The 13873-nt window shown below is 43.2% G+C and overlaps 1 protein-coding gene across 14 annotated transcripts in view; it reads left to right on the forward strand.

Moving 5' to 3' along the window:
* The first annotated feature begins 600 nt into the window (after nt 1-600).
* kif1b (kinesin family member 1B) overlaps nt 601-13873 on the forward strand; it is a 53987-nt gene continuing 40714 nt past the window's right edge. For 8 of the 14 annotated variants that reach the window (XM_072366224.1, XM_072366232.1, XM_072366225.1 and 5 more), the window contains exons 1-2: nt 625-942; nt 2050-2203. In XM_072366224.1, coding sequence (XP_072222325.1) covers nt 2098-2203 — 106 coding nt within the window. In that variant the 5' untranslated portion in view covers nt 625-942; nt 2050-2097. Of the gene's footprint in view, nt 943-2049; nt 2204-13873 lie in introns of all 14 variants that reach the window. The other 6 variants (XM_072366230.1, XM_072366234.1, XM_072366231.1 and 3 more) reach the window with 3 other exon arrangements.

Raw genomic sequence — 13873 nt, forward strand, 5'->3', positions numbered from 1 at the left:
AAGAGATATTTATACACCTTATTTCTCTAATAAATTAATATATATCTCTTCATATATATGTAGGTAATTGTATAAGTAAAACAAACAAGCACAATTCCCCTCTTAATTTTACATCTAATTTCAATGATGTTGTATTTCAGATTGTTAACTATGTATTTGTAGACGTTCTTTGTCTCTTTTCAGTGGTTTCACATCTAAATATGGATATATTTTGTATCATATTGGTCATGTTTTCTCCGTCATTTAGTGTATCGTATTTAGGACCAGTTACGCCGTGGCTTCCTGTCCCGGCTGTCTATTGGATCGTTTATAAATGTATGTGGACATTGTGAAGTTGATCAAATACACGGCAGCCGTTAGTTAATGCCGCACGGTAAGCTGTAGTATCCTAGATTTTGTCGGTAGACGGCGCTCTTTGCGGTGACCCTTGGTGATGCGGTGACAGCGGTGCGGGGAGCGGTAGGTAGAAATCCTGCAGTGTGGCGTCACGTTCGAAAAATGGAGAAAGACCACACCCACCGCCTATGCTTCCCGATATAGAGGTTCGCCATTGGCTCCTCGACTCATTCGTCATCCATGGGTGCTCGTAGGTTGGCTCCTCAGCCTGTCAGTCCGTACGCCGTTGAGGGAGTTGACGTAATCTCTTCGGTAAATCAAGGCGATCCATCGATTTCCATTTTCGCTTGTGTGCAGATAGACGTCCGCTTTCCATCCACCTTTACGGGAAAATTAAAGAGACGCCGTCTTCTTCCACAAATCCATCCGGCGGAGGATACCGCTATAATGGGTGTTTTTCACGGAAGTGGATGTTGTAGCAGTTTACGTTCGCGCAGATTCTGATTTAAAAAAAAAAGAAAAAACAACACGTCCAGACGCCCGCAAGCTAACGTCGGTTCTCGCCTCTGTCCGGTGGTGTCATATTGGTCAGAGTCTCCAAAACGTGTGAGTATGGATGAAAGAAAATGTTGACATATTTAAATGTGAAAGGGTTGTTGTGTACGTGGTTATTACAGATTAATTTGTGCTGGTTTGCAGCTGAGTGTATTAACTAACATGAAGTCACATATCAGCGCTTCGGGTTCACACAGCGGGTTTTATTTATGGGAAATTTGCAAAAATATATAGTGTTACTTGTTAATTAGCTCTGTGTTTGTGCATGGCTGGACAGCTGTTAACACTCCCGGGGTTAGTTCAGTCTCATGTCTGTATCCTTAAGCTACAGCTGCTAACGTTTTAAGTCCTAACGCTAGCTAACAGTGATTAAGTTAACGATTATCATTTCAAACTTTGACCGTTTTCGGGTTTAATGGCAAATGCTTGTTGTTTTTTTTTTTACCCTTCCGTGCAGGATAGATGTGAACAGAGTGTTCAGCCTGTGCTGCAACCACAAACATGTAACTCCTCCCTGCACTATCCCACAACATGCAGCAGTGGCGGATTAACCCGCTTCCTAACATCGGCGAAATTAAGGTTGAAATTCAGGCATTTAAGCTCTTTGTCTGCACGGGACTAAGGGCGTCAGATGTAGCACACGAGCCCGGCTCGCCGTCCCACCTTGGCCCTCACCGAAAAGGGGGTAGATAGAATTTCATGGGCGTATGCTTCAGCAAGTATGGCTGACTGCAAGGACATGGAAAAACATGGGATATTTAGGCTGTGTAGTCACTGGGTGTGGGACGTATAGCTTCAGCTGACAGTGACCACATAGGGAAGTTGTGTTGTGATCCAGTAAAACTCAAAAGCCCATCGACCTGCTGCAGTAATCATATTTTGTTTATGGCTAAAACGCCCTCCTCCCCATATTCTGTGGATTTGATATAAAATACAGCACATTTCATCTTTTATTGGCTGTTAAAGGTTCGATTGGCTGCTTTGTTTACAAAATATCAAAGGTCTCAATGGCTTTGGTCGGCCATGTTTGTTGTAGGCTGTCTTGACCAGGAATTGGGAGGGAGGGCTCTTTTAACTGCTTAAATTTCTGCATTTTGGCCGAACCTGAGATGTTGTTATCACTAAACGGACTCCTCTTTTCTCCCCCACCTCCTCCAGGAGGGATACACAAGCAGTCTTACTGGGAGAAGGCCCTGAACCGCAAACATGTCCGGGGCGTCTGTGAAAGTCGCTGTTCGAGTTCGGCCATTCAACTCCAGGGAGACGAGCAAGGACTCAAAATGTATCATTCAGATGCAAGGCAACACTACAAGTAAGTAGCCCTCTGGCATGCGCACAAGAACACCCACGCAAACCGAGCACCAGGTCTTGAATTGATGCGGGTTTGCCTGTTGAGGGAAGTTTGGTGTACCGCACATCCTCCCGCGGAGTCTTTGCAAAGTACAGCAGAATGAGCAAACTGAATAGTGGAGGATTGGGGACAAGCAGCCTGAAAGAGAATAAAAGGCTTACAGAGTGAAATTCCTCCTCCTCTGAAGGGGCCTGCGTGCCTGAAGGGTCTCTGTGTGAGAAGATTTCAGTTGGTTCATGCTGGGAGACCCAGGGGTCGTCACACAGCCTGACCTGCTGACACCCACAGTTCATCTAGGCTTTATCCCGCAGTTATAATGAACCTGTGTGTTGCTATGGTGTTTATCATTGCCCTATCTCTGAGCATAAAAAAATAATCTTATGCTTAAACAATATAGTGAAAGAGAATTGGATCAGATTCAAAATTCAGCAAGTATTAAAAGTGTTTTAATTGAACGATTATGCTCTCTGAATGTATCGCCCAGGTTTACATACAAACTATAAAGGTTTGATGTGTGGAAGGGGCCTTGCCTCACTATTTGGCATCCACGTGGAATCTATGACTTTAAGAAAGGATTAATATCAGCAGAGGAAGAGGAGAAGACCTGAATGTGGCTTTTTGTTGTGTGAGTCAACCTGCTTTGGTGTGACTTTGAGTCATTAGGTACAGTTAGGTGTTACCTGCCGCCTTACTCATGACTGGGCTGCATGTCCCATATGAGCTGGCAGACATTAGTATGGAAACATTTAATGACCCAGTAACATGACAGCATGTGACACCAGAAAGTCGTTCTTCCAGCAGGCTCTCTGACTTTCCTCGAGTCGTGTCTCTCAGTCTGATCAACCTCATTAGACTAAGCCTGTATGAATCTTCCATAAGATCAAGTGTCCCTTACTAGATATAGCCCACTTGCTCTTTATCTCTCACACTCTACCAAAGAGAGGCTTTGTGTTAAATCCCCAGTTCTTTTACTCCATATCCTCTGGTTTTCATTATGCCAATGTCACTCGAAGGAGCTGGAGGGTGACTTGTGGTTTGTGACCGAACTGCAGTGGCATATGCAGTGTTTTTTTTTTGGGGGGGGGGTTGGGTGTTTAGTCAGCGTGCGTGTAAGGAGAGAGAGGAGTAGGCTGCAGCAATGCCTACTCTACCTCCTATCACATGGGCAGATTGCAGAGCAGAAAGGGAGGCTGGCAGGCAGCCATACTCTTCCTTCGTCAGGACTTCATTGCAGATGGTATGCTGAGAAAGCTGTCTTATTAGGATGCTGAGAGTTTGAAGTGGCTCTAACGTACATGGATTAATATAGCTGAGATTATTTAACATGCAGTGAGAAAACTGACCTTTCTGACGTCTTCTGTCAGATTTACCAATGACGGACAACTTGTCTTTACTCTAAACTATTCGGCGTCAGTTTGTGCGTAAGGCAAAGAGCTACTTTGCTCATTGTTGAATTGGACTGTCACAGTATTTTTGTCATATCGTAACATTTTCATTGAATTTTTCGATTTGAGTAGTAAGTGTTTGCGCAAAAACATATTGACTAATCTGAACAGAATTCGTGCCCGTTACCGTCATTCTTTTTTTGTTTTTAATTCATGTTTTGATAGAAAAACAAATCATAGAAAAGGCTTTCTGTGCAGAAGGGTGAAAATGTTTTTTTCTCCAGTGAATTCAACATTCAACTGATCAAGTCCTGCTTTGCAGAGAGCAGATGTAAGCACACAACAGAAACTTCTCAAGCCCCCCCAGAGTTCATTGTATCATACTATTGCTAATAGACAATTCAAAGAGCTGTTAAAATCAAGTTTGGTGGTAAGCTAGCGCTAGCCAAACACAATGTCAGCAATATATGTCCAAGTGTGCTATTTTCGGTGTTCTTTGGATTTAAACAGGGCTGAAAGCAGTCTGGCGGAAATGGCATATTTCATGGAGTTGTTTGGTCAGCTCGTAGGTGTTTGGCAGATGTGTGTGAGAAGCCATGACACTCCCCCTATGGGGACTTACTCAAGGGCGTATGTGCCTGTCTGTGTGCATGTGTCAACAGCACAGAGAAAGACAGGGCTTGGGGGTAAAAGCAGGATATGCTATCTGCTCCCCTCCCTTTAGCTCGTCTTTCTACCACGCACAGAGGCTTGTCAAGGATGGGGAGCAAGCAGAGGGGCAGCAAATTGATTATCCTGTGTGCATAGCCTCCGCAGGCAGACTTGAAGTAAGCAAAGGCCTCTTTCAGCAGAGGCTCTTAGACATACCAGAGATAATGTAATTATAAAGGAGAGACGCCATAGGCAGTTACACTGATTTGTGTTGGTGCTTCAAATGTTGAATAACTCCAGCACCTCCAGAGTCTTCATTTGGGCGTGATGTGGTCTTCACTTTGGTCTCTGTCTTCTTATGCAACCTATGCGTCATGCTCCCCTTCAGCCAGTGAGCTGACACTCATGAATGTAAAGGCCAGATGTTACGAACAGAAGCTGTGCTCAGACTACTTTCCCTGTTTTTCCCTTTAAGGGAGAAGGATGGCGTTCATCGTGTCCAATCACTAAAGACCAGTTACTTTCCAGATAACATTTCGAAGAGCTGGATTTTATACAGCGCTATCCCCTATGTGAAGAGTAAACTAAATGACAAACTGGTAGAGCAAACAGAAGGTCACCACAACAATTAAACCGTCACCTTTCAGATATAATTCTGACGAGTGCCCTCTCAGTAACTGCTAAGTGGATGGTGACCTTACAAAAACCCTGCAGGGAGGAATCTGCTCAGCTCCAGTGTCGGGTACACATAGGAGGAGGCCATCACCACAACAGAAATAACAATGAACCTACCCTGTATGAATGAATTATAGAGTATGCTTGTGGGACAAGTGGGGAGCACTGGTTTGTGTGAAGGATGGTCATCCCTCTGCTGAACCCTGTGTTGGCAGGGCCGAATGACCCGATTAGGCCCAATAATCCACTGGCTTGCTTCAGGTCGCCACGCCCTACTGCCATAATCCGTCTGACCCTTGTGGGTGCACACATGGGATGTTGCGTTCCTCATCAGCTCCGGCTTAGATTGTTTTGGAGCGACACATGTACTACGCACAGATCAGACTCACACATTTCAGATTGACCGCCTAATGACTAGGGAGGACGGGCTGATGTCTGTGTCCGTCATCAGCTTTTTCTGTGTCACCACACTGTCGGGTGACGCGCACAAGCTCACGCTGAGGCCCTCAGCCAGTTCTCAGTCCATCGACCTGAGACGGCTCACTGATGCAAAGTTCCAGAGTTGGCGTACCAGTCTGAAAACTCTCTGAGGGCGAGTGTTCGAAGCTAGAAAGACGCTGTAGGACTTTTTGGATTGAGAAACGGACTGGTCACAGCATGGAGAGAATGTGGGTTAGCTTGTCTTCCGCCAATTATTTGGCGCGATCAATAGTTTATTCAAACACGATGGCTTTTGTTGCTAAAAAGAGCATCATTTTGTGCTATTCTAAAGCCCAAATTATAGTCCTGGCTTTGGTTACCATTAACGATGAATGTGTCACCTAATGGTGAATTTATTTATTTCACTTGAGTATGTAAAATAAGGATTATACCCAAAGAGACACGTATGAATGTTTTTCTTTTCTTTAAAAAAAAAAGAAAATACAAAAAAATTTAGATTTCCTGCTTCCACAAAAATGTACTGCTGTATGAACTCTCCACCACATTACATAGAAATTCTCAGTTTTGAGCTGTGACGTACTAAATATGAGTGTGAGGAGTCTGATGTGGCCACCGCTGTCATATGTTCTGCTGTTGTCTTCCTTCCTGGACTGTCAAAGACATAGCAACCTTGTTCTTCTGCTTCAAAAATATCTTTACTGAATGAATAAGAGCCTGTTTTCTTTCATGTGCTTTACTTTTTCTAAGCATCATGTGCTTTGCTGCCTTGTTTTGCTTTTCCTGACGTAGGTTTTTGGTTTTTGCGAGTTTTTTGATGCCGAGCCTCGGCTGTTATCTAACGTTAGACCGTCGTTATATGTGGGAGGATTTGGGTCGCGTTAACCCAAACGTGTTTATTTGAAAAATAAATCCTCGTTTTGTGTGGCTTTCCGTCACATCTGTATCATAGAGTTTTCAGTTATGCGAGTCTTCTCTGATTATTTGAGGGACATAAAAATCCCAGTTAAGCTATACCACTGTTATTTGGATCAATTCTTTCTTGGTGTTACGTTCGTGGACCTGTGACATAGCGCTATTATTATGTTCAAACCAAAACATTCCCGCTAGCACCAAATTGCTTTTCATCAATAAGTGTTTGGAAATGAATGAGAAACCACAACGGGGCAGCACACATCCTGAATAGGCTGAATGCTGGTGTACGGTGCTTAATGTGGCAGTAGTCAAACAAAGTCTTCTCATGATTAAGTAAATTCCACTTTGCCGACCAAAACCCTTGTGGTGTTCCCTCCACAACTTATATTAGCTCTTCCCCATATATATATATATATATATATATATATATATATATATATATATATATATATATATGTATATGTATGTATGTATGTATATGTATATTTTAAAGTGACCATCATAACATTTGAGCCCATACGGAATTGTCAGTTTACTTAAGCAATAACCCACCATTTGAATTGTCCAAGTGCAAAATCTTGTCTTTATATTTCCAATGAAAAATCTCAGGCTGTTTAAGTAACAATTTGGTTGGTAATCACCATCAATTGCTTGGGGATCAGGTGCCTTTTACATGAACTATAAAAACACAAAAAAAGGCTGTACATCTGGAAAACCGGTGTTCCTCCATAAGGTGAAGTCTCCTTCTGTCAGGTCTGTGGTTCATTGACTTTAGCTCCTGAAACCAGTGGAATGCTAGCTGCAATAACCAATGTGGAGCGGTGATTCTGGATCATTGTATCTGTTTTTTTCCATCCATCATCTTTGCCAATGTTTTGTTCACCCCCGTTGTATATGTTTTTAGCCCACCCTTCGTTTCAGCCTGTGATTGAGCTCTGCAATCTGAGTGAGCCTTTTGTAGAAAATCTGGGGATATCGGAGAAGCTGACTTGAGGGGGGGAGGGGGGTTTAAACATTGCTACGGCAGCAGAGACAGTGAAAGTCGTGCACGAGCGCTATTCACGTGGCTGACAGCGTGAGGCAGCATCTCATACCCAGCTGAAATGATGAGGTTTTTTTGTCATACTGATGGAGGCTGGATAATACATTCAGTTTGCTAAAACTGAAGAGAAGGCAAAGCTGTTTGTATTTGTATCAGTGTGTGCTTTCATTTCAACACACACAAAATGGTAACCAGCGTGAACAAAACTGGAGGGAACTTGCCCCAGTGTTCTGTGGATTTAGACTCATGGTCCCATTTGCTTCTGAGTCTTCAGACTGACTCAGAATGATGATGTTGAGATCACTTCTCTGCGGTGGAGTCATATCATCACTTGCTGCACCTTTTGTTCCTCTTATTGTCTGGACTTGTCTCCCTGATGGCATTGCGTGATGGATGAAAATGTAAACACGAAAGCTTTGGCTCAGAGTTGCATGCGCGTGGCAGTTGGAGGGAAGCAGCGTAATGCTTGATCCTGTGCCGCAGCTCCCTCGCATCTGACTTGCTAATGGATGTTACGCTCACGTAGGCCTATGTGGCTGGATATAGATTTATGTACTAATGAATTTATAGCAGAGCGTAATGCCCTTGTGCTGTCGGTTTAATACCGGCACCCTGTTCTCTTCACACTACCAGCAGACTTTTCACTTGTCCTTTGAGGTCGTTGCCACAGCAGCCCACATCCATTCGTCTCTGACTTGACAGTAAAAGAAGGGGCTCAAAAGCAGATAATGGCATGTTTGTTTTCCCGTTTTCACTGTCCTGGCTTGGTCCTTCTACCTACTCTTGGTTCATTGCCTAAGTCGGGTTAAATGGCTGGACTTTCCCACATTCAACAGCGTGAAGTTTTCGTGCCCTCACGACACCGCTCTCTTTCCAGACTGTATTGTTTGATTTCCTCCCACAGTCTGAGGGCTGCATTCAGACGCAAACTCACGAGCTTTGTAGTCGAGGCACGGCGGCTTGTTGGTGGCATGATGCTGATTTTGTATTATTCATGAGTAAAGAAAAGTTTGGGGACTGGCAGCGTAGTATTTTTAAAACCTAAATGATCCAGAAGAGCTGACTGCTGATCAGGTTGGCCACTAAAATCCTGAGCTGCTTCAATATGGAGCTGCCTCATTCTGCCATTTAAATACCGTGAAGCTAATTGAGATCAGTAGAGCATACTCGCACGCTTGTGAAAGCCAACCCATGCTAGCGCAAACGGTTTCAGACTCATTACTGTTCTCCTCTGGAAAAAAGGAGGTTGTGGTTTGGAATTAACTTGAGGTATCAAGTTGTTTTCTTGTTTCACATTTTAAACGAGGGATGCAAATCAAATGAAAAGCTGTGAGATTCTCCCAGATTCACGTGCCCGCTCTGTGCTCATGATGTCATGATTATATAAAGCCAGAAAGCATTTAAAGTGAACTGCTGAGTGGAGGCTAGTTGAGGAAATCCAGGTCACTGCTCTGTAAAATGGGAGCCTGTTGTGCGCAGTGAATACGAGGGCCTCTGTGTTTTCCACCGTCTGCACAGACTGGTTTACACTGTTCCCACTCAGTCTTTGTGCCTGGATAGTATGATAATCTGCATGCTGTTTCAGACAAATTACAGATATGGAAAATGTGTTTCCCTCTCCATGAGTTAGCTGCTGGTCAGCAGCGGCAGATATTTGGGAAGCCTTTCAGGGCAAGGTGCTCATTTTAAAGTCATGGCTCGCTTGAGTTGGAATCTGAATATTTTTTGTGGGAGAGAACTTTTCTTACTGTTCCTGCTCTAGGTTGCTGTTAATTATTAGCATTACCAGCGAAGTCGATGACCAAACTGTTCCTTCGTAACCCCTTAAGGATGATAACACATTTCCAAAACAGCAGCTGTTTAGGAATAGCTTTCTTTTTAATCCTTTTGTTTCTTCATGCGGAACATGCAGGCCCACTTCCTTAAATCTGCTTGTGACTAGGCCTACACAGGAAATGTTCAGCTGCCAATACATGACGTGCTATTTTTGAACAGGAATATGTTGCCGCAGCCTTTTCATGATGCAGGAAGTGTTGGATAAGACCTCTGACCTTTGAGATGGCATCGGCAAGGAGAAAAATATGCTCACCGGGTCTGATCCATGTAGAGAATATAAACCTACAGTTTTATTGTTATTTAAGCTCTGAAATCATGATAGCGTTGTGTGGATTGTGGGTTTAACCCCTCATGTCATCATCTGAGAGGCTGCCTGGTATCCCTCTTCTTTGTTGTGTTTCTGTGTTTGTTTAGCTTCTGAATGGATTCCTGCTGGCTTTGCATGTTTTCCCTGTCTGGTGGCTTCTAGAAGCCTCTCTTTAGTCTATTATCCTGCACTCTGCGAGGGAGTCAGTCCGAGGTTGCTTATATCAAAGGGCCTCGCAACCCTAGTTAGGTGTCAGTGTCTGGGAGCTGGGAGCAATGTATGGTTTGGCTTAGACTTCAGCGGAAAGATTGGGCGGCTGAAATCTGTCCATTCCTTCCTGTCAGTGACAGTCTGTCGGCATGCAAAGCGCTAGCTGCCATCTGCTGCTGTATAAATAGACAGTAGGACAGGGCTGGAACAGCTGGCATATAGACCAAAACTGTGACCTCTGTCGCTGCTTTCTAGCCTAACAGGCAAACTCACTCCAGTTATTTTATTTATATGGAATGAATGGGTCACTTTTTTTCTTGCAATGCATGTAAACACACAATATGACTGCCTGTACAGAGTACACCGTATGTCTTTTCTTTCTATTAGGAGAAAGTAGGTAAAGCAGTGTGAAAAGGGTCATTGTAACAGTGGGCATTGGGCATATAAAGCCTTGTTATAACAGTTTACTTAATGTTTCGTGCAGGCTCTGCTTTCAGCTGAGATACCCTGCTTTTTGGTGCTTTGTTCTCGCTTCTTCCTGTGCTTTTTCCCTTCTCCTTTCTCACAGTAGGAAGAGGAAAAACGACGTTATCAGCCATCTGCATAGTGCTTTATTATTTTGAACTAATTACCTTCTCTCACAATTCCAGTAATATCTTTGATTGGTAGAGTTTAACAAAGGAATTGTGTGACGTGGCGACTGTGATATAGATCCCCGTCATCTCCCCTCACTAGGCAAGCTCATCTGTTTGCCTGAAAAATTCCAGTCTTCATGGCAGGAAAACTCAGTGGGTTATTATTTAATTAAAGGCCACATGACCTCGTCTCACCACAGATGAAAGTGCACTGCACTCAGTTGGGCAGTTGAGATGCCACATGTTAGTTTCTGTTTTGTAGATGTTGTGCATCCTGTGTTGTGGTTGCAGCAAGCTCAGCTGTTTGTCAAATGCGGACAGCCGTGCTCAGACTCTACTTTTAGCCCTCAGCTTTGAGCCGCATTCAGTGATAACTCTTTCACCTGCGCTGCAGCCTTGGTAACCGAGCCATCACACACACACACACACACTCTGCCAAAAAAACATGCAGCAAGCATTTCTGTGGCCACCTCAGCATGCATCCAACGCAGTCTTTCTGTTATCCGTTTCAAGACAGAACAACGTATTAGCATTACTGTGGCCGAGCTCACGCAGTCGGGTCATGTCAGCAGCTGCTTTGCTTTAGCGCTCATGCACAAACTCTGACACAGGTGGGCGGTAATAAAGTTGTGTGTAGATGCAGCATTATGCTGTGATGGTACAGCTCTTCTCTTTATGTGGTGGGCATGACAAACATAAACCAGTCTCGAAGTCCCGTGCTGCCTGAAATGATCAGCCAGTGTCGGCCATCTTTAAGTGGCAAGTAATTTATTGGTGGACTGGTTAATCGGTCTGCTACCACGCTGCACGTAAATCTCTCTTACGATAACTTATTGGTAAAAGAGATACCTGCAATGTAGACGTACTCATCACTACCACATGACCTTGATCAAAAGTTTATCAATTATTTAAGGGGCCATATTTATGTGGACGCCACTGACCTCACAGTAAGAAGCAAATCCTGTGCAGCATTGAACTCTCTGACCGCTCTGTGGCATCAGTCGCATTATTTAAGTTTATTTTCTGCTTGTTCAACAAGCGTTAGGACTATCTGCTCATATGCTGGATTTGGTTGCTTTTATGGGGTTAGTAACAATCTTCCATGTGTCTCTGATCTGAGGCGACACTAAGAGCAGAGGATAAGAGAGGGGCAAAAAAGATTCTGAATAACATCAGATTAAATATTCTAGTTTCCATCCAGATTAATATCTATTATCTAGGAGAGAAGATTGCTCTAAACTTTTTCATTAAGCCCAGAAGAAGATCATTCCATCCGATTTGTTTAATTTATCTTTAGGCTTTATTACTGCCTTTAGACGGCCATTTGTAAACATAATCTACATAAATTAAAGAGCAGCAAATTGGTAATTACTGTATCACACAATATTTATAAAATGGAATATTTAGAAGCTTCGTATGAGATGTGATGGACATTAATTTTGAGCAGAACACTTAGCGGTCTCTCGTGGAATAAAAAGTTAAGGTCACTAATGCTGGTGTTGTTGCTGAAAAATAAACACTGTCATTAATGAAATCATCTGAGATATCGGCCACATGTGTACAGTTATATCACCCTGCTGGCTACGTGCAGAAAGACATTAAAGCCATTAAAATGCATCAGTGTTGCTGAAAGGAGCTTATGTGCTAATTGCAGCTCCATTTCTTTGGAAGCCTGTGCTCCTTTACCAGCTCATCCATTTGTTGGCCTTTGAAAGTTTCATGTATGGATTTTTTTTAATGCATTTATCCTCTTCTTGTGATCCAGTATAGACACTGATCAATCTGAGAGAATAGCTAACTGGTCCTTAGATGGTTACTGGAAGAGAGAGGCTGATGGGTTCAGCCATTTTAGGCTTGTCTCAGGTGAAAGGGGCTAGCTTTTAGTCCCCATCTGGTGCTCAGAGACCCCCTAACAGCCTAATTATGGAGGGGTGTTTTTGCTTTCCTGGTGGGGTTATAAACCCTTTAGATGGCAGGATGTGGTTAGTTTACTCGTATCCACCTTGCTTTGAAATGGAGAGCTCCTGTGGAGGGCTGGCAACTGATCAGTTTTATATTCTGCAACAGGAGCTGAAAATATAGAGCAGTTACATTTAGGAAAAATGGGAGTCACCCTCTTTGCCACCCGGTGGCTTCTCTTCACAGAACACGACTGCATTTCTCAGTCCTGAGAGAATCGTGCCTCTTTAGTTAGATGGCCTGATGATGACTCATTATTTGACCATGTGCCCAAATACCTTTTTGTGTCAATAATAATTTTGTGTTGAATCATAAACTGCATTTTCTGTTTTCGTTTTGTTTTCATATTGCCCACGGAGTCTGACATAAGTGGCTTCACGTCTTAAATATCCCAAAGCTTTGCAGACGGAGCCTCCGACGTGTTTCAGAGACTTTAAACCATCAAAAGCTTGAAATCAGTATTTGATGTATGACTGTAATTGTCTATAAACCTGGATTTCAACTAATTTTAAGAGCGCTGCGATAAGGAATGCTTGAGAGGAGAGAAAAGGGAACGCAGTGTGCCGCATCCTCCCCTTCTGTGCCAAGTTGAAGTTGTTATGGCAACCGGAGTCTGGTCTTATACCTGTTGCCATGGTTGAGAAAGACAAATTGATGACGTTGTTTATGAGACAGCAGAATGTGTCTTCCATTTAAAGTGCAGAGTGAAACTCCGGGTGGAATATTTACTATAAGTGGAAGGCAGAGGGACTAACTGTCTAACGTCTGGGTTTGAGTTTGATGTGTAGGTGCAAGTGTAGTGACTATTGAATAGAATATAGGGACATTTATTGTAGGGGTGTACAGTATGTAGTTGATTATAGGCTGTGAACTCGGGAGGCAATCTTTGAACAAAGCACAGAAAATAAATTTAATCCCACCTACTTGTCAGTCTTACCATCGTCGTCCTTCAGTTGGCACAAATTTTACATCTCCATTTGTGTAGTGGTTACATTCCTTTCCTCGCTTCACTTTTATAGGCTGCTCAATGACAGACGCACATGTCTGACGCACTTACAAGACGACATGGGTGAAGCAGCTATCTGTTCTGAGTGGGCTTATGAATGAGATGTTTATGCCACATGAGCATGATTCACCTTTGGAGCTGAGCAGTGTTCCAGTTGCTGCCTGGTTTGACACCTTTTTAAAAAAAAAAAAAAAAAAAAAAAAAAAAAAAAAAAAATTTAACATAGAAAAATTCACTCTGGTCTCTTCTAAGAGTCCCAATGAACTGGGGGAACATGAGTGACTCAGAAAGCTCACATCATGCTTTGTCTTGCCAGGACTCAGCTCAGCCTGTAAGTTTAGTCTGTCACCATCAGTCTACCGGCTTGTAGTGGGCATTTCACACATATCCCACATGTGCCGCCATCTTTCTGTTTTTTACTTCTGCATGGTTTTACTGACACTGAATCAGAGTATATTCTGCCTCCTCATTAATAGCCACTGTAGATTGTTCCAGGAAAGGGTAATAAGGGCATCAGTAACCGAAACCTCCCTTCATTTCTTCTCTAATTATAAATAATGCCCAGTCTCTAA

Source organism: Leuresthes tenuis, unplaced genomic scaffold (assembly GCF_036924035.1).
Source record: "Leuresthes tenuis unplaced genomic scaffold, fLeuTen1.0.hap1 SCAF_16, whole genome shotgun sequence".
In the NCBI taxonomy this organism is placed as follows: domain Eukaryota; kingdom Metazoa; phylum Chordata; class Actinopteri; order Atheriniformes; family Atherinopsidae; genus Leuresthes; species Leuresthes tenuis.